Raw genomic sequence first — 20,783 nt, 5'->3', positions numbered from 1 at the left:
GTGACGGGATCAGGGGAGGACTAAGGCATCCACTCCTTCTGCGCCGTACTCTCTTCTGCGACTGAAGAACCGAGCTGCCTTGGCATTCCGGGAGGTTGCCATTAGATCCAGATAGGGGGGTCCCCCATCTGAGGAACTGGAGATTCACCGCCTCCTCTGAGAGTTCCCACACTCTGGGATCTAGAAGTTGACTGAGAAAGTCGGCTTGAACGTTGTCTATGCCTGCAATGTGGGAAGCCGCTAGGCGGGAGAGATGTGTCTCCGCCCACACCATCAACCTGTCTGTCTCCAGGGAGACATGCCTGCTCCTCGTGCCCCCTTGGCGATTGATGTAGGCCACAGTGGTCGCATTGTCTGAGAGTATTCGGACTGCGCGATGATGGACGAGAGGTAGGAAGCGTTTCAATGCCAGACGCACTGCTCTAGTCTCCAAGCGATTGATCGGCCAAATTGTGCTTGGGACGGTGTCCACTTCACTTGCGCAGAACTCATCTGACACACCGCTCCCCAGCCAGAGAGACTGGCGTCCGTCGTGACGATTACCCATTTCGGGATGTCCAAAGGAACACCCTGGAGAAGATGAGACAGGCTGAACCACCACGAGAGACTGTCCTTGGCTCCCTGCGGGAGAGGAAGGATGGCGTGGAAGTCCCGAGACACCAGCTTCCAGCGGGAGAACAAGGCACGCTGTAAGGGACATATATGTGCAAACGCCCAGGGGACCAGACCAATGGTGGAAGCCATGGATCCCAGGACCTAGAGGTAATCGCACGCCGTTGGAAGCGCGAGACCGATGAATCGCTGTATCTGAGCTATGAGTGTATGAGCCCTGTCCAGGGGCAGAGACACTTTGCCTAGCACTGTGTTGAAATGCGCCTCCAGGAAGTCCAGAGACTGAGATGGAGAAAGGCTGCTCTTGGCGAAGTTGACCACCCAACCGAGGCAGTGAAGAAGCGTCAATATCTTGTCGACTGCCCGGTGGCACTGGGCTGAGGACTTTGCCTGAATGAGCCAGTCGTCTAGGTATGGGTGCACCAAGACTCGCTCCCTCCGGAGAGCGGCAGCTATCATCATCACTTTCGTGAAGGTTCAAGGAGCGGTTGCAAGACCAAAGGGTAGAGCCTGGAACTGGAAATGCTGTCCCAGAATCTTGAATCACAGAAAACGCTGGTGCGCTTGGAGGATGGGAATGTGTAGATAAGCTCCCATCAGATCCAGGGAGGCCCAAAATTCTCTGGAGTGTACCACCGCTATCACGGAGCGCAAGGTTTCCATCCGAAAGTGGGGAATCTTGAGGGCCCTGTGACCATCTTGGAGAGAAAAGGAACCTGTCTCTTAGCAACCGAGCAAATTCTAACACGTAGCCGTGTCTTAGAATATCCAGGACCCATTGATCTGACGTGGTTGACCCACTCCTCGTAGAAAAGGGAGAGACGTCCCCCTATCCTGGGGATCGGGCCGGCATACCTTCATTGTGAAGACTTGGAGGACGTCCCCTGGGCCGGACCAGAGCGGGGCTGTCTTCGGGCACGAAAGGACTGAGTCCAGGATTGAGATCGAGAGGACGGCTGACGAGGAGCTGCAGTCCTTGCCTGGCGGAAACGACGTTGATTCCTGAATCGGCTTCTAGTGGAATTAAAAGATCTAGAAGAACGAGGACGATCCTCTGGCAGTTTCTGTACCTTATTCTCTCTGAGGGACTTGATAATCTGGTCCAGATCCTCCTCAAATAGTAGTTTGCCCTTGAAGGGTAAGGATCCCAGCTGCGACTTGGAAGAAGAATCCGCCGACCAGTTGCGAAGCCAGAGAAGGCGTCTAGCTGAGACTGCAGAAACCATAGATCTGGCCAATACTCTCAGAATGTCATATAGAGCGTCTGCTCCATATGCTATGACGGCCTCCAGGTGGTCTGCCTGAAGTACTTCCTCAGGAGGCAACTCCTGGGAGCTGAACAGCTGTTGAAGCCAGCGGAGGCCTGCACGCTGAGCGAAGGTACTACAAATGGCTGCCCGGACCCCCAGGGTGGACACCTCGAAAACTCTCTTAAGATAAACTTCCAGCTTTCGATCTTGAAGATCTCGCAAGGCTGCACCACTCGTTACTGGAATGGTAGTTCTTTTAGTCACCGCTGAGACTGCAGAATCTACTTTGGGAACCTTAAGAAGCTCCAGGAAATCATCCGGGAGAGGATATAGCTTATCCAGGGCTCTGCCGACCTTGAGGGAGGTCTCCGGAGAATCCCATTCCCTGGATAACAGTTGAAGGAACGTGGGATGGGAAGGAAAGGACCTACACAAGGGACGTAGACCAGCCAGAAGGGGGGGTCCCCTTTCTTCGCTGGTGGATTAGGCTCAGGCGGGTCCTGAGGGGACTCAATGTCCAATTCCTGTAGGATATGTGGAATGAGGGGGTCCAGCTCATCCCTCTGGAAGATCCGCAGGCCTCTAGGACATCCCCCCTTCCAATTGAGCCGTAGTTGAAGGTTCATCCGGATCCTGCTGAGGAACAGACCCCCCCCCCCCCCCCGCATAGGGGTGTGCCAAACGGATCCTCAGAGCGCTTGAGGTGGTCAGAGGTACCCCTGGTCCCGGGACCGCTGACCCTTGTGCACTCCCCACGGTCTGGGCATTTCCCAAGACCTCTGTGGAATCAGCTATTCTGGGTACCTTAGGAGGAGGAGGTCCCGCCAAAAATTCCTGGTGCTGGCCCATTCTGGCCAGGCAAGCATTGTGAAGCAGGAGAACAAAATCCGTGGAAAACGGAGGTGGCCCCGATGGAGGAAGAGTGGGAAGATCCCCTGACGGAGGAAAAGGCTCCAGAGATGGAATGGGTGTCAAAACCGGCGGCTGAGATGAAAAAGGAGCATCCTGCTCTTCTCCTGTTAGCGCCGGAGCAGCTGAGTCTGGAGACCAAATGGCCATCGTTCCCGCGGTCAGCGGAGATAGGGCCGGCCCCTGAGCGTCGAGGCGCGGCCAGAAGACAAGAACCAGAGCGGCCCGGCGGTTGAGAGGGTCCCTCCCCACCAGGGAGGCTAGTTGTGCAAATCCCCTCACGGGAGAGCCTCGACCCGGGCTCTCTACAAGCGCAGCACCTGGACGAACGAGGCATGGGGAACCCTGATGGAGCCGCAAGGGAACCAGCTGTTCTTAACGCGAGAAACAGGCAAGGTTTAAAGCTGCGGGAAAAACCTCCGCTTCAGCCTGTTCTTCCTCACGCTCACCAGGTTTGTGGCTGTAAGAAGCGGGTAATAGCCTCAGCTTCAGTCCTGCTCTCTATCTCTCAGCGACCCACAGATAAGAGGCACAGAGGAATAATGCCTCTCTGTGCCGGCTGCCCCAAGGAAAACGGCGTCTCAGGGGCAGCGGGTCGGATAGCAGCCACAGGGGAAGAGGTTGGCACCACAGACTTGTACCCCGGAGAGAGGAAGAGAGGAAATAACCTGTCAAAAGGAAATAAAAACAAACTTACCCCGACAGAGATGGAAGGGGTGGGGAGAGCTGCAAATAGTACTGCCTGCAAGCAATAGAATGCTCCCACTAAAACAGGAGCGGAGGCTACAGGAAAGCTCTCCAAATAATTCCCTCAGAAAATTCAAAATTCAAAGATTTTTTTTTTTTTTAATTAGACTTGATCCATCCAAAAGAAAGGAAAGCTGAGGAAAATAGAGAAAATTCCTAAAATAGCTTTCTAGTCTTCTCAGTGGGGAATGAAAGCCACCACTATCATCTGCTGGAGTCAAGAGAATACTGAGGATTAGTAGAGGGTGCACTAACTTATAAGGAAGCATCCTTCAAAGTTCTAATTGACTCCATCTGCTGGAAGGGGGAGATAACCCACTGTCTGGACTGATCCTGGTACGTACAGGGAACTACTGCTTTTCAGTCCTGCAAACATTCTGCTGGTAAACCTGATGCTCCCTTGCTGGACATGGAACAAAAACTGAGAAAGACGAATGGATTCCAATTATTTATAGGGACAGACTTCTCTAACCACATTTTTGTTCTGTCTTCACCTGTTAGAAGAACCCATGGTCTGGGTTATTCAAGTTGAAATACTGTAAAAACCAATTAAACAAAAAAGAAGCAACAGTTCTGTCTTGTGGCCCACTCGGAGAATGCAAGTCTATACTTCCTATGGGTTGAGAGTTCCCACCCCCTTCATGGTCTGGGAACTGGTGAGGCGATACCTGCATGGTGATGGTGGGCGTACTTAAGCCGCTAGCGGCCGTCAATGTAGTTTGTGCAGCGGACACTGTGATGGCGGCGGGGTTGATCACCTGGCTTGAGAGGGTGGCGATGGTGCCAAGGGTGGTGATAGGTGTGGCTAATGAGGCATTGGTGTTGTGTGCTCCGGCCAGACTAGAAGAGACAGTACCAGTCACAGTGCCAAGGGTAGTCATGCCTAGAAAAAAGCAAAGATGTTACTAACTTTTTTTAAAATTATATATATAGATTATATATAGACATAGCTATTTGTCAGATAAGATCCACTTATTTGATTTATATTCCACCTTTTTGCACTTCAAAGCGCTCCAAGTATGGACAAAATCACCTACAAGTCAAGTAGTATACAGACTCGACTTAAGCCATAAAAAAAAGAAAAAAATCTTTCATACTATCTACCTGCCCCTAGACCCCATGCATGACATGACAACGTACCTGTGGTCCCCTTCACCACCAGGGTGGTGACAGTTGGTTTGACAGCAGAAACAGTCACTGGAGTGACCAAGCGCACCCCCACCCATGGGACTGTTCGTAAGATGGTGCCAGGCTGCCCTGGAGCCCCCCTTCAGTACCACCTGTTAAGAGAGAAAAAAGAAGAAATGTAGTATTACCTACTAATTTCCTTTCCTTGAGTTTAGCCAGACCAGTACAGATGCATGGATTTATGCTTCCCTACAAGCAGATGGAGACCAAGAACAACAGGTTTGCTGACGTCATTTCATATAGAGTCACTGAATAAGTGGACTGTCCTCGAAAGTTCATACTTCAATAAATTGATTAGTTTATAAGTTGCCACCGGACTCCTGTCATTCTTGTTACACAGACTAACATGGCTATCCCTCTGAAGACTTTTTACCTTAAAGGAAGGAACTGAGCAAATAGCTGAGTATCAAGAAGGGTTCCCTATAGGAAAAAGCCTGCCACTCAAATTCATCTTGCTTAAAAAAAACACAACCAAGACATTTAAGAATAACTTCCTTGACCAACACGCTCCTTAGTGGCTTGAAAGGAGTAACGCCCAAGGATCTCAAACCAAGATAAAATTCCAGAAAAGGAATTCCCTCCCTCCTGAATGGATGTATATGCTTCATACTCCCGAGGAAATCTGCCAAGTCTGGATAAGCTGCCAGTGACCTGCTCTTAAGGTAACCCTTGAAACAAGCTATTGCTGCTACCTGAAATTTAAGGGAATTGAATGCTAGATTCTTCTCTAGACCCTCTTGAAAAATGCCAAGAGCAAAACAACCACAGCTTTGGCTGAAGATAAATCTTTATAGACACACCATGCTTCAAAATCTTCCAGACACTCACATAGTTTAGAGAAGTAGAAACCTTTCTGGTCTGCAAAAGGGGTGGCTACCACCTAACTAAATGGCTTTTCCTAATCAAACAGGCCTTCTCAAGTCCATGACATAAGACACAACAGAGAAGGATCATCAAGAGTCACTGGATCCCGAGATAACAGATCCCCATTCCAGTGAACCCAAAAAGGCACCTAGTCCATGAGCCTCACCAGGTCTGCATATCACGAGTGCCTAGTTCAATCGAGAACTACCAAAATTACCAGACCCCAATGCCCAGCTATCCTCTGGAGAACTTGACCTACCAAAAGCCATGGAGGAAAAGCATACAAAAGACCTTGACCCGGTCAAGACTGAGACCAGGCATCCAGGCCCAAAGCATAGTCTTTCTTTCAGCAATTTAACTTTTCCACCTTGGCACTCTTGCCAGTGGTAACAAACAAGTCCATAACTGGTGCTCATCTTCCCACAATCTGGAAGCATGCCACCTACTACAACTCCCATTTTCCTGGGTCTAAGGTGTTCTGACTCAAGAAGTTTATTTATTTATTTAAAATCTTTTCTGTGCCATCGCTAAGTAATATACCATCGCAACGGCATTCTCTACCCTATTATATGCACTGCCAAGAGCACTCATGTGCTTTTCCACCTAACTTAAGAACTAGCTTACCTCTCTGGTCACCTAAGTACTCTTGGTACCTCACTGGTGATTTACATACACAATCACCTCTAATTGCTTAAGAGAATTCTGTCAGCCTGACCCAGAAGTAGAATCAGCAAACTCCTGGAGAGCATCCTTTATGGCTCGTTTCCAAATAACTGATGGATCATTTGAATTCAGAGGGACTCAAGTTCCCTGAGCCACTTGCCCCTGAGAGAGAGCTCCCCATCTGATGAGAGTAGCAATAATCATTACTGTTATCCCAACCAAGATTTCCAGGTCCACTTCTATCTCCAGATTTCCCGGACCAGCCACCAGAATCTCTTGACTTCTGACAGCAGAAACCTTGTGGAACAAATGTGTTACTGGGCAACCATCTTAACAGCAAAGACCTAAGTAAAGGTCTCCTATGTGCTCTGGTATACAGCACCAATCCAGAGCCACTGCCTTTGAGCCCAGGACCTGAAGGTAATCCCATATCCTGGGCTGTCTCAATCATATTTTGTTTTGAATCTGGTTCCCAGGTACTCAGACTTGATGGGGATCCAATTTGTTCTTTGCAAAATTCACCACTCAGTCTAGCATGAACACTCAGATCATTATCGAAACATCTTTTAATTGTTCTTTCCCTGAAGCAAGTCAGATTGACAGAATAGGAAAATTGATTCTTACCTAATTTTTGTTCCTGCAGTACCACAGATCAGTCCAGACAAGTGGGTTTTGCATCCCTACCAGCAAATAGAGGCAGAGAACTAAATACTTTTCAGGCACTGCTACTTAACTGAGAGTGCCACCTGCAGTCCCTCAGTATTAATCTGTACCCAAGCCAATGTAGAGTCAATCATAAACTCAAGTAAGAATGCTCCCTCCTAGGGTGAACATAGCAAGATAGGTTGAAGACCCCTGAACTGGAGCCTTCACATCCGAGGCTACCTCCAACTAACTTCATATAGGTCCTAGAACCCAACTATATACAACTAATTTCTGCTGACAAAATAACTAACCATAATAATACTGTCTTTTGGAACCAAGGGGACAAGTCTCTGGACTGATCTGTGGTACTACAGGAACGAAAATTAGCAGGTAAGAACCAATATTTCTTTCCTGCTCATACCCCAGACCAGTCCAGACAAGTGGGATCTACCCAAACTCCCCTATACTGGGCAGGATCCCAAAAGACTCGCTCTCAGAACATTTTCACCAAATATAGCCTCCTCTGGAGCTCATACATCAAGACAATAATGCTTGGTAAAAGTGTGTAAAGACGATCAAGTGGCTGCCCTACAAAACTCCTGCTGCGACACCAACTGACACTCTGCCCAAGAGGTCGCCTATGCTCTGGTTGAGTGCGCCAGCAACCACCTTGGGATGAAAATATAGTCTCCTTTAACCAATGAGCTATGGTGGCTTTAGAAGTCTTGGTGCACTTTTTTGTGCCACCAAACAGGAGATGACACGACCACGGAAAGGAATTAGTCACCTTAAGATAACACAACAGCATCTGCAGTATGTCGAAGCAATGAAGCTCCTTTGCCAGCCAGACTCTCCGCTCCCAATTCCGGAATGCGGGACGGTCCACCGACTGGTTAAGGTGAAAACTCGAGACCACCTTCGGCAGGAATGAGGAAATGATCCGCAGAGAGACCCCATTGTCCGAAATTCGCAAAAACTGCTCTTTACAGGACAAAGCCTGCAATTCCGAAATATGGCTGAAAAAATAGCTAGGAACACAGTGTTTAAAGTAAGTTCTTTCAAAGACGTATTCTGCAATGGCTCAAATGCAGGCCTACAAAAACCCTGCAACACCAAGTTCAAATTCCATGCAGGACAAACCCTCTGAACTGGCAGGTGCTTAACTCCCTTGAGGAAACGCACAATATCCTGTTGAATTGCCAACGGCCTTCCTTGAACTTTCCCTCGAAAGCATCCTAGGGCCGCCACCTGTACGCGAAGCAAGTCCCTTCGACAATTCCTACTGTAAAAAGAAGATACACGAAATATCCACCTACAAAGCATCTAAGTGCCTTTCCACACACCAAGCCTCAAACACTCTATACACCCTGACATACGCCAGCTATGTGGAGGATTTCTGTTCCTGAAGCAATGTAGTGATTACAGCCTCCAAATATCCTCTGGACCTTAAATGTCTCCTCTCAAAAGCCAAGCCACGAAACAAAAGTGATCCACCCTATCCAAAATGACAGGTTCCTGTCTGAGCAGTCCCTGCAGGTGAGTCAACCTGAGGGGTCCGTCCACAGCAAGATGAACCAGATCCACAAACCAAGGACGTCGTGTCCACTCCAGCACCACCACCATCACTTCTGGATGTCGTTCTATTCGTTGCAAGACTCTGCCTACTAGTGGCCATGGAGTAAACATGTACAGCAGAATCCTTGTTGGCCACAGGAGAACCAGAGCATCAATTCCTTTGGCTCCCAACTCTCTTCTGCAACTAAAAAAATCTCTTCACTTTGGCATTGCTGGGCGGCAACATCAAATCCAGCTGGGGTTCCCCCCATCTGGCCTGAATGAGGTCGAAGGCCTCCATCTACAACTCCCGTTCTCGTGAATCCAACCGTTGCCTGCTGAGAAAATCCACTTGAACATTGTCCACTTCTGCCACAAGACGCCGCAATCCCCCGAAGGTTTTGCTCCGCCCAGACAAACAGCACCTGGGTCTCCAGGGCCACTCCTAGATTCTTCGTTCTACCCTGGCGATTGACATATGCCACTGTTGTCGCATTGTCCGAAAAAACTCACCATTCAGACCCAAACATGAGGAAGAAATATCTTCAGCGCCTCATGAACTGCTCGTCTCCAAGAGGTTGATAGACCAGGAGCTCTCGATTGAAGAAAACTGTCCTTGGGCCATGTGTCCTTGACAGACCACTCTCCAACCCTTGAGACTGGCATCTGTGGTCACCACTATCAAGTCGGAGACTTCCGAGATCCACTCCCTTCTCCAAATTGGGTCATGACAGCCACCACGAGAGACTGGACCTGGAGGCCCCTAGCAGAGGTAAGGGCCACTGAAACTCCTCTGACAAGAGACAGAAGTGCCCTCTGGAGGAGCCTGAAAGTGAGCAAAGGCCCACGGTACCAAATCCAAGTGGACGCCATAGACCCCAGAACCTGCAGATACTCCCATGTGTAACAGGCAAGTCACTTGAGACTACAACTTCAGAATCCGCTCTGCGGTGAGGAAAGCCTTGCCCAACCAAGTGTTGAATCTCGCCCCCAAATACTCCAAAGACTGACTCAGAACGAGTTTTTTTGGCTTTAAGCCCTAGGTCTTCCTGGTTCAAAGCCCGCTGCTCTAACCACTAGGCTACTCCTCCACCGACTCTTTGCCAAATTCACAATCCAGCCCAGAGACCTCAACATCTCCAGAACTCTCTGAATAGATTGGCAACACTCCACCTCAGACTTTGCACAAATAAGTCAGTCACCCAGATAAGGGTGAACCAGAACCCCTTCCTTTCGCAACACGACAGCTACCACTATTGTAACCTTTGTGAACGTTTGTGGAGCCATAGCCAGAATGAACGGGAGGGCCCGAAACTGAAAATGCTGACCCAGCACCTTGAATCGAAGAAACTTCTGATGCTCTATGCAGATAAGAATGTGAAGATAGGCCTTCATCAAATCCAGGGAAGCCAGAAACTCTCCCTGATGCACAGCCACTATCACCGCCCACAATGTTTCCATCTGAAAACGAGGAATCTGTAGCACCGCATTGACTTTCTGCAGGTCTAGAATAGGTCAAAATATTCCTTCCTTCTTGGGAACAACTAAGTAAATCGAATACCTTCCTTAACCTTGCTCTGCTACAGGAATGGGCACAATTGACTCTAACCTTCGTAGCCGAAGGGGTCTCAAACCACTTCCTGCTGGGCTGGGGACAAACAGCAAGATTCCATGAAGGCTTCCCTGACTGGTCAAAAAAAATTCTAAAGCGTAGCAATCTTTTATTACTTCCAGAACCCACTGGTCTGAGGTAACTTTGGTTCACTCCCCATAAAACTGAGTCAATCGTCCTCTGACCACCTTCTCGATCGAGTGGACCAACTTGGCTTCATTGTGAGGCCTTACTGACTGCAGTACCCTGACCGGTCCCATTTCTGGCCGGTCTTTGGGTCCCACGAAAGGACTGCTGTCTCCTAGAGCCTGTCTTCTGCGGGGACAAAGAACCTTTGTTGGGGCGAAAACGCTTCAGCTCGAAAACGCAAACGCGCAGGAAAAGACTTTCTACTGCTCTTCTTATCCTCAGGCAGTCTATTTCCTTTTGACTCTCCCAACCACTTCATTAACTGCTCTAGATCCTCACTAAAGAGCAGTTTCCCTTTAAAGGGAAGATTACAGAGTTGAGATTTGGACCACATATCCACCGACCAAATGTGTAACCAGAGAAGGCATTGCACTGTTACTGTCGATACCATACTCCTGGCTGAAGTCCTGATCAAATCATATAAGGCATCTGCCACATATGCAATCCCCACTTCCAACTGGGCCATTTTGAGAATCCTCTTCCATGCTCCCTGCTCACTCCTGAGACTTCTACACCCATCTCAAACAGGCTCTCTGCATCAGGCTAGCGTAGATGACCGTGTGGAGGCTTAAGGGCGAGACGTCAAACACCATTTTCAACTGGATATCCTGAAGCATGGCTGAACCCGCAACAGGAATGGTTATCTTCTCGGTGACTCCCAACACAGAGGCATCTACTTTGAGCAACATCAAGAGCTGAAAGATATCCTCGGTTAAGGAGTATAATCTTGCCATTGCCCTTGCCACCTTTAGTGGAATGCTCCAGAAGTGGGGCTATCAGTCCACCAATTTCCTAACCTTCTTAGGTAAAGGGAATGCCGTGGGACGACGCCAAAGCCCATCCAGAACCAGATCTACGCCATTATCTGAATTCCTCCTGAAGCACCTTCACTCCCAGCTCCTTCAGGACGTGAGGACTAAGTGGCTTCATCGCTTCTTTATGGAAAAGACAGACCATCTGTGGGTTGTCCCCCTCTGCAGTAGAGATCTTCTTAGGCTCCAACAAATCTCCCAATTTGTCCCAGTTCTTTCCTTGTTCGCAGTCAGGCTACTCCTCTCCCTTGTTAGAAACAGGGTCTGGTCCTGCTAGGTCTTTGTCAGGATCATCCAGCCTGCCAATCAGACTTCAATGCCCCATCCGGGCAACTGAAACCCCACTAGTGGGGGGGGGGGGGGTCTCCTGAATACCCGACCGGGGAACATTTCGCCTTCTTAGGATTAGGCTGCCCCCTATGGTGTAAAACCATTTACGCCCTCCACACCTTCAAGCTAAAAAGGCTTTACGCATGAGGAACACAAACTCTGTGGAGAATTCCTCTCCTTCACTGTCATGACCCTCAGGTAACTTCAGAGCCTCCTCCCCCAGATCCTCAGACCTGTCCTGTATCACCAAAGAGAGAGGGGGAGGAAATTCCTGGACCTCTTGAGCAGTTCCCTGCAGTGTGCTCTGTGCAGCCTTCCTAATCCAGGCTACAAAATCTCCTCCAGAAAACTCCCGTACAGGACCCTGTGAGCGGGTAGCACTCATGTCCACAGGCTGCCCCACCGAGGATCCCTCCCCCCAACCTTGGCAAAATCTGCACAACACACGGCCTAGTTCAGATGCGAACGAGGGCCACCGCAGGCCCTGCACACTTTTGTGTGCTCCAACAGCACCATTATGAAGGTGGGGCATGCAGCACAATCTCCTTCCTGCCGCAGAAAAGCCCGAACGCAGCAGGACAATTTTTGATGGGCAAACTCGCCCCAATGCAGCCCCCACACTGAAACGCTTCCTTCCCCGGCACAGCAGTCTTTCTTTTTTGCTGGCTACGTCACCAATCAAAGCACCTGCTGCTGCTAAATTCTTCTTAAAGTAACAGACAGCCCAACCAACAAGCAAAAGAAAATGAATTACAGGAAAATTGGTTCTTACCTCATAATTTTTGTTCCTGTAAAACAGCAGATCATTCCAGACCAATGGGTTGTGTATCCCTACCAGCAGATTGAGTCAGAGAACAAAATCTTTGGACACTGCTACATAAGAGAGAGTGCCACCTGCAGTCCCTCAGTATCGGCCTGTACCCAAGCTTCTGAAACTAAACTTCAACTAAGGGCAATCTGGTCCCGAAGGTTGGACCCCCTCCCAACTAGCCAGAGGTCTAGGTCGCCCGAAACCAATGAAATGTACACCAGTAAGCCACCAGCCCTGCTTTATATATAATAGAAAACCAATCATTCCTTCAGAATACTAAAAGCTCCGAAGGCTGCCTTTCGGACTCAGAATGGGATGGGCCTCTGGAATGATCTGCTGTATTACATGAATGAAAATTAGCAGGTAAGAACCAATTTTCCTTTCCTGTACATACTCAGATCATTCCAGACCAGTGGAATGTACCCAAGCCACCCTTTACTGGGCAGGCCTCCGAAAGACCCGCACACAGGCCACTCTCACCGAAGGATGCCTCATCCTGCGCCCTTACATCCAAACGATAAACTTGGTGAAAGTGTGAATAGAAGACCATACAGCGACCCGACAAATCTCCTGCGGAGAAAGGGTTGACACTCTGCCCAGAAGGCTGCCTACGCCACAGTGGAGTGAGCTCTTAACCCCACAGGAGCCTGCTTCTCTTTAGAAATGTACGCAGAAGAGATAACTTCCCTAATCCATACAGAAATGGTAGCTTTCGATGCTTTGTCTCCCCTTCTTGGCCCTGGCAAATAAGAAAAAGAGATGGTCTGAAGGTCGAAAAGCATTAGAAGCCTTCAAATAGCGTAAAAGGTCGCGCCGCTCGTCCAACAAATGCAGCTCCCTTTCCTGTGGGTGAGATCACGAGACCAATCTGGAAATCCTGGAAGTTCCACAGTCTGATTGACATGAAAAGACACTACCTTGGGCATGAAGGATGGTACTGTTCCGCAAGGATACCCTGTCCCAGTAAATTCACAGAAAAGGGTCTCTACAGGATAAGGCTTGCAGCTCCGAAATCCTCCTTGCCGAACACTGTCTTCAGAGTCAAATCCTTCAATGATGCCCTCTTCAATAGCTCAAACGGAGCTTCGCAGAGAGCGTGGAATACCAAATTTAAGCTCCACTCCGGGCGAACTATGCGCACTGGTGGACGAAAATGCTTCATCCCTCTAAGAAACCTGATAATTTCCGGATGCGCAGTCAGCTTCCGACCCCGAGCAACGTCTTGGAGGTCTCCCAAACCAGCTACCTGAACTCTAAGCGAATTAAAGGCTAAGCCTTGCTGCAGGAAGTCTAAATCTGTGACACCCCCACAGCTTCCTCTGCAAAGACCACCCTTCAAACACCTTCGAAACCCTGGCATACGCCATTGACATAGGTCTCCTAGCCTGAAGAAGAGTGGAAATAACAAGACTCTGAAAACCCTTTCAGGCGCAATCTCAGTCTCTCAAAAGCCAAACCGTGAGACAGAAGCGATCGCCCGATCCGAGAATATAGGCCCGTCAGAGGAGGCGCGGAAGATGATCCAGATGTAGAGGGCCGTCCTCCACCAGCCATACCAGATCCGCGAACCAGGGACGCCTGGGCCACTCTGGAGCCATAAGCACCATGGATCCGTGATGCGACTCTATCCACCTTAAAATGCAGCCTATGAGAGGCCATGGAGGGAAGACAAAGAAGAATTCCTGTGGGCCATGGACAAACCAGAGAATTGAGTCTCACTGATCAATGTTCCCTCCTTCGACTGAAAAACTGATGCGTTTTCAAGTTGGTTTGTGTTGTCATCAGGTCCAACTGCAGAGCACCCCACCTGGCGCAAACGTAATTCCACGCCTTGGAAGACAACTCCCACTCTCCAGGGTCCAACCGCTGTCGGCAGAGGAAGTCCGCCTGCACGTTCTCCACTCCCGCAACATGCGACATGGCAAGGCCCCCCCCCCCCCCCCCCGAGATGAATCTCTGCACAGGGGAACAAACGGCACACTTCCAGCACCACTGCAGGGTTCCTTGTTCCCCCTCTGACTGTTGATGTACACCACAGTGGTCGCGTTGTCGGACAAGCCTCCCACCATCCGACCCTGACTAAGGGCAGGAACACTTGAAGGGCCCAGTGAACCATTCTGGTTTCAAGTCTGTTGATGGACCAAGATTTCTCAGACATTCGCCACAGGCCTTGAGCCATTCTGTCTTGACACATCGCTCCCCATCCGTAGAGGCTGGCATCCGTAGAGACAACCACCCAAGCAGGAGGGACCAACTCCACCCCCTTCTCTAGGTTGTGACGTGACAGCCACCAAGAGGGACTGTGCTTGGGTTCCTGAAGAAGAGGCAACAGAAAATGGAACTGTTCCGACACCAGACTCCACCTGGACAACAGCACACACTGTAAAGATCTCATGTGCGCAAAAGCCCAAGGCACCAGCTCTAAAGTGGATGCCATATAGCCAAGGACTTGGAGATAATCCCAGGCTGTTGGCACCCCCCAGACAAAGAAGGCCTTTCATCTGAGTCTGTAACTTCCGCACTCTGTCTGTTGCCAGGAATATCTTGTCCTTTTGCATGTTAAACAGCGCTCCCATGTATACCAGGCATTGTGTGGGCACCAACTGGCTCTTCTGCAGATTGATGACCCAACCAAAAGAGCGTAGTATGCTCATCACTCTCTGGAGAGATCTCTCGCAGTCCTTTCGAGATACCCAGATGAGGCAATCATCCAAATACGGATGCCCCAAGAACCCTTCTTTGCACAGAGCCACTACTACCATCACCTTGGTGAAAATGTGAGGAGCCGTGGCCAGCCCAAAGGGAAGAGCCTGAAACTGAAAATGCTGACCCAGCACCTTGAACCTTAGGAATCTTTGATGGTCCTGCCGAACTGGAATGTGCAGATACACCTCCGTCAGATCCAAGGATGTCAGGAACGCCCCCTTGCACACCGCCGCAAGCACCACATGGAGTATTTATTTCCATGCAAAACTTGTGAATTCGTAGGCACCGGTTCACCTTCTGCAAGTAGAGGATAGGACGAAAGGATCATTATTCTTGGGAACCACGAAGTATACCAAGTAGTGACGCTGGCCCTGTTCTGCAGGAGGGATCGGACAAATGGCGTTGAGATCGAGTAACCTCTGGAGTGTCGCCCACATGGCCTCTCACCTGCTGCGAGAAATCACACAAGACTCTACAAATGTGTCTTATACTGGATACAACAAATCTAGAGCGCAACCGTGCCTGACTACCTCCAAGATCCACCTGTCTGAGGTAACCTTCTCCCACTCCTCGTAGAAGCTGGATAATCTGCCTCGTACAGCTTCTACATGGGAGTGGGGCCCCTGGCCTCATTGGGCAGGCTTACAGCTCCTGAGCCCTGACTTGTACCATCTCTGAACATCTGACGACCTACACGAAAAGACTGCAGATGACCAGAGCTTTCCTTGGACCTGGGGGAGGAACTGGTTTATCAGAAAGAAAACACTGAAAATTCCGAAAACGAGCTTGTGAAGGGAACACCTTCTTACTCTGTTTCCTATCCTTCGGCAACCTATTGCCCTTAGTCACCCACAATAGTTTCATCAACTGGTCCAAATTCCCCCTGGAACAGGAGCTTTCCCTTGAAGGGGAGATTACAGAGCTGCACCTTGGAGGACAAGTTCGCCGACCACTTCCGCAACCATAAAAGCCTGCGGGCCGCCACAGAGGAAACCATACTACGCACGGAGGTAAGAACCAAATCATAGAAAGCATCTGCCACATAAGCCACTCCCACCTCTAGGCGGGCCACTTACAAGAGCAGAAAGTCGCCAGCTGCTACTCCCTCCGGAACCTTCTGGACCCAACGCAGACAGGCACACTGCATCATACTGGCATAAACCGAGACCTCAAACAACCCTTCAGCTGTATTTCCAGTTTGCACTCCTGCATGTCTTTCAAAGCAGCTGCCCCAGCCACAGGGATTGTCTTCTTTGTGACTGCCAAAACAGCCACATCTAACAGTGGCCAGTTCAGAAGGTCCAATGTCTCCAGAATGAGGGGGTAAATTTTAGCCATCGCTCGGCCCACTTTCAAGTCGGAATCAGGGGAGTCCCACTCCCATGTCACCAACTTCCTGATCTTCTTGGGCAGAGGAAAGGCTATCGTCGGTCCTCGCAGACCATCGAGCACCGGATTGACTCCCTCACTATCAGACTCTTCCTGGGAAACCTTAACCCCCAATTCTTCTAAAACTTGGGGAATCAATGGGCACAGTTCCTCCACCTTGAATGGCTGGACATCCCAAGGATCAACCCCTCCGGGATTGGGAATTCACCCAAGATCTGGTCATCCTTGTCGGGGTTGGGATCAGCTCCCGGATCCATCCCCTGCGGAACTGGGGGGCCACCATGCAGTGCCCCCATTGCGTCTCCGCTGAAGGCCGGGTCACCCCATACTTAACAGAGACCCAGGGGCCATAGGGGATCTGGAGAATCCTAGGTAGAATGTTTGGACCCCCGCTTGATGGGTTCACCGACCGCACTGCTGTCCTTTTAACCCCAGATCTCTGATTGGCCAAAAAGGACTGATGAAGCAGCAGCACAAATTCTGGAGAGAAATCTACAGGCTGCTTCTACACCTCCTGCGGGGGCCTGGGCTGCACAGCAACTACCTCAGGCGCGCGAACAAGCGCCATCAGGGAGGGGAATCCCCCATGGCACCACGAGGTCAGGAGCCTCGACTCCTGAGGCAGAGACAGGAGGCCTGGCCGAACGGAGGTCCAGCCTAAGGGAACAGCTCCCTCCCAAGGGGCCCGCCCCCTCAGACCCATAGCACAGAGAGAGGGCGAATCCAACCTGTCCCCTGCCGCGTGTTGCCACTTGAATTTCGGTGCCATGCGGCAAGATGCAGGGACATGCGGGAGAACTCAGACGAAACGGCAGCCGCTGAAGAGCTGCACTTGTCAAACCGCCAGACCAAGGCTCCAGGGACTCGCAGCTGCCTGCCTCGAACGTGCCTCCCACATCGCGGGACACAAGTAACTGCACGCGTCCCGAGAGGATTGAGGGAGCCCCCTTCCCTCTGGTGAGAGATCGCGTCTGTTGTCGCACCCGCCCAGAGGCCCCAGGCTGCTGACCCCCACACACCAGGCTCTGTCAAGTACTCCTCCTCAGGCTGCAGTACCCACTGCTCCGGCTGGGTCCCGACTGACTCCAGAGGTCTACCTGAGGAACTTTAGGTTCTCCTGGATTTTTCTCTCTCTTCTTTTTTTTTTTTTTTTTTTTTTGAAGTAAAACTTTAGCCAACCTTAGAGAAGCAGGACCAGAGGAACCCGGGAACAGCTTCAGAGGCCAAGGGAACCAGAAGCCTCTGGCTGTCAGGCACCCTTTATCATTTTGGTTGCCCTTTTCTGTACCTTCTTCATTGCAACTATATCTTTTTTGAGATGCGGCGACCAGAATTGTACACAGTATTCAAGGTGCGATCTCACCATGGAGCGATACAGAGGCATTATAACATTTTTCGTTTTATTAACCATTCCCTTCCTAATAATTCCTAACATTCTGTTTGCTTTTTTGATTGCTGCAGCACACTGAGCCGACGATTTTAAAGTATTATCCACTATGATGCCTAGATCTTTTTCCTGGGTAGTAGCACCTAATATGGAACCTAAAATCATGTAATTACAGCAAGGGTTATTTTTCCCTATATGCAACATCTTGCTGTAATTACACAATGTTAAGTTTCTTACCTGTAACAGATGTTCTCCAGGGACAGCAGGATGTCAGAACCTCACACATGGGTAACTTCATCAGATGGAGCCCAGCTCGGAAAACGTATGTCAAAAGTTTCTAGAACTTTGACTGAGCCTCTCTGAGCATACTCAAGCATGCAATATATGACATATCCACACGGGTTCCCCTCAGTCTTATAACACAGAATTAAAAAAAAAAAATACTACCACCCATGAAGTGGAAACCCAACTCTGCAGGGAGGCAGGTGGGTTTCATGAGGACTGACATCCTATTGTCCTCCGAGAACATCTGTTACAGGTAAGCAAATCTACTTTCTCCAACAAGCAGAAACGCAGACCTCACACATGGGTGAATCCCTCGCTACAGGCAGTCCCCCAAACAAAAAAGGGGACCAACAAAACAGGTGCCAATGGGCACACCAACAAGTTTTGTTAGTAACACGAGGGGACAACCTGAACAGAAAGAATGGGCCCTAGGAGGGAAAAGATTTGGGTTCTACACCTCAAACAAGTACCGAAGGACAGATTGGCCAAATCTGCTGTCACGGAGGCCATCCCTATCCAGACAGTAATGAGATATGAATGAGTGGATGGAACTTCACATCACAGCTCTGCAGATCTCCTCCATAGGGACTGCTTGCAAATGGGCCACAGATGCTGCCATGGCTCGAACAGAGTGAGCCTCGACTTGGTCCCCAAGATGCAATCCCGTCTGGGCATAACAGGAGATGCAGCTTTCTAGCCAAATGGAAAGCATCTACTTGGCAACAGCGATCTCCAACTTGCTCTGGTCAAAACAAAGCTGAGTGGCCTTTCTATGGGATTCTGTCAACTCCAGATAGAAAGCAAATGCTTTCTTGCAGTCCAAATTGTGCAGGACTTTTGTCTTGATGCGAATGAGACCTGGCAAAAAAATGTTGGCAGGATGATGAACTAGTTAAGATGGAGGTTTGACACCATCTTAGGCAGGGACTTAGGGTGATCTTGTGCACGCATCCTATCATGAAAAAACTTAGTGTAAGGTGGATAAGTCAATGTGGCGGGGAATTCACTGTCCCTGTGTGTTGAAGGGTCAGTGAGCCACCAAAAATATTTCCTTCCAGGTCAGGTACTTCAGATCACAGGAGTACAGTGGCTCAAAAGGAGCTTTCATCAGCTGAGACTACCCCATGCTGAGGTCCCAAAACACAGAAGGAGGCCATGGGGAGGCTTCAATTGAAGCAGACAAATAAAATGTATAACCATGGGCCATACAGAAATGGCCTTATCTTCGACATCGTGATATGCACCAATTGCCCTCATATGAACCCTAATGGAGTTGGTCTTCAAATTAGCTTCCAAAAAGGTGTAGAAGGCAGTCAAGTAATTTTTTAAATGAGCAGCAGAAAGGATCTAGGGCCTTTCGCTCAAGCTACACAGAAATCCTCCTTTTTAGTCCATAGGACTTTCTAGTGGAAAGCTTTCTTGAAGCTACATGGACCCGAGACACACCTTCCAAGAGATCGAGTGGTTGCAGGATCAGCCTCTCAACATCTAGGCTGTGAAGGGACAGGGCCTGAAACTTGGGATGGTGCAACCTCCCCCAATCCTGGGTGATTAGATCTGGAGAAGTCCCCAATCTGATTGGTTTCCAGATGGACATCTTCCGGAGCAGCGGAAATCAAATCTGTCTCTGCATGGCTTTACCCAAGACAAGTCTTACCTCACAAATCTGCTTCACATTTTTTTTTGGAGTTAATAAACATGTAGATAAAGGTGAACTGGTAGATGTAGTGTACTTGGATTTTCAGAAGGCATTTGACAAAGTTTCTTATGAGAGGCTTCTAGGAAAAGTAAAAAGTCATGGGATAGGTGGCGATGTCCTTTCGTGGATCACAAACTGGCTAAAAGACAGGAAACAGAGTAGGATTAAATGGACAATTTTCTCAGTGGAGGGGAGTGGGCAGTGGAGTGCCTCAGGGAACTGTATTGGGACCCATAATTTTCAATATATTTATAAATGATCTGGAAAGAAATACGAGTGAGGTAATCAAATTTGCAGATACAAAATTATTCAGAGTAGTTAAATCACAAGCAGATTGTGATAAATTGCAGGAAGACCTATTCTGACTGGAAAATTGGGCATCCAAATGGCAGATGAAATTTAATGTGGATAGGTGCAAGGTGATGCATAAGGAAAAATAACCCTTGCTATAGTTACACAATGTTGGGTAGTTGCTCCTAATATGGAGCCTAAGAGAGATCTAGGCGTCATAGTGGATAACACATTGAAATTGTCTGTTCAGTGTTCTGTGGCAGTCAAAAAAGCAAACAAAATGTTGGGAATTATTAGAAAGGGAATGGTGAATAAAACAGAAAATGTCATAATGCCTCTATAATCGCTCCATGGTGAGACTGCACCTTGAATACTGTGTACAATTCTGGTCGCCGCATCTCAAAAAAAGATATAGTTGCGATGGAGAAGGTACAGAGAAGGGCGACCAAAATGATAAAGGGGATGGAACAGCTCCCCTCTGAGGAAAGACTAAAGAAGTTAGGACTTTTCAGCCTGGAGAAGAGACAGCTGAGGGGGGATATGATAGAGGTCTTTAAAATCATGAGAGGTCTAGAACGGGTAATCGTGAATCGGTTATTTACTCTTTCGGATAACAGAAGGACTAGGGGGCACTCCATGAAGTTAGCATGTGGCACATTTAAAACTAATCGGAGAAAGTTCTTTTTCACTCAACGCACAATTAAACTCTGGAATTTGTTGCCAGGGAATGTGGTTAGTGCAGTTAGTGTAGCTGGGTTTAAAAAAGGATTGGATAAGTTCTTGGAGAAGTCCAGTAACTGCTATTAAACTGACTCAGAAAATAGCCACTGCTATTACTAG

General features: G+C 49.1%; 1 protein-coding gene across 1 annotated transcript in view; it reads right to left on the bottom strand.

Annotated features, from left to right (window-relative positions):
- HCFC1 (host cell factor C1) overlaps positions 1-20,783 on the bottom strand; it is a 465,140-nt gene that overhangs the window by 185,185 nt on the left and 259,172 nt on the right. The window contains exons 15-17 of the mRNA XM_029609928.1: positions 6,179-6,185; positions 4,659-4,786; positions 4,187-4,401 (exon numbers count right to left, since the gene is read on the bottom strand). Coding sequence (XP_029465788.1) covers positions 4,187-4,401; positions 4,659-4,786; positions 6,179-6,185 — 350 coding nt within the window. The remainder of the gene's footprint in view (positions 1-4,186; positions 4,402-4,658; positions 4,787-6,178; positions 6,186-20,783) is intronic.

The sequence above is a fragment of the Rhinatrema bivittatum genome, chromosome 1 (assembly GCF_901001135.1).
Source record: "Rhinatrema bivittatum chromosome 1, aRhiBiv1.1, whole genome shotgun sequence".
In the NCBI taxonomy this organism is placed as follows: domain Eukaryota; kingdom Metazoa; phylum Chordata; class Amphibia; order Gymnophiona; family Rhinatrematidae; genus Rhinatrema; species Rhinatrema bivittatum.
This window is presented reverse-complemented; position numbering and strand designations above follow the sequence as displayed.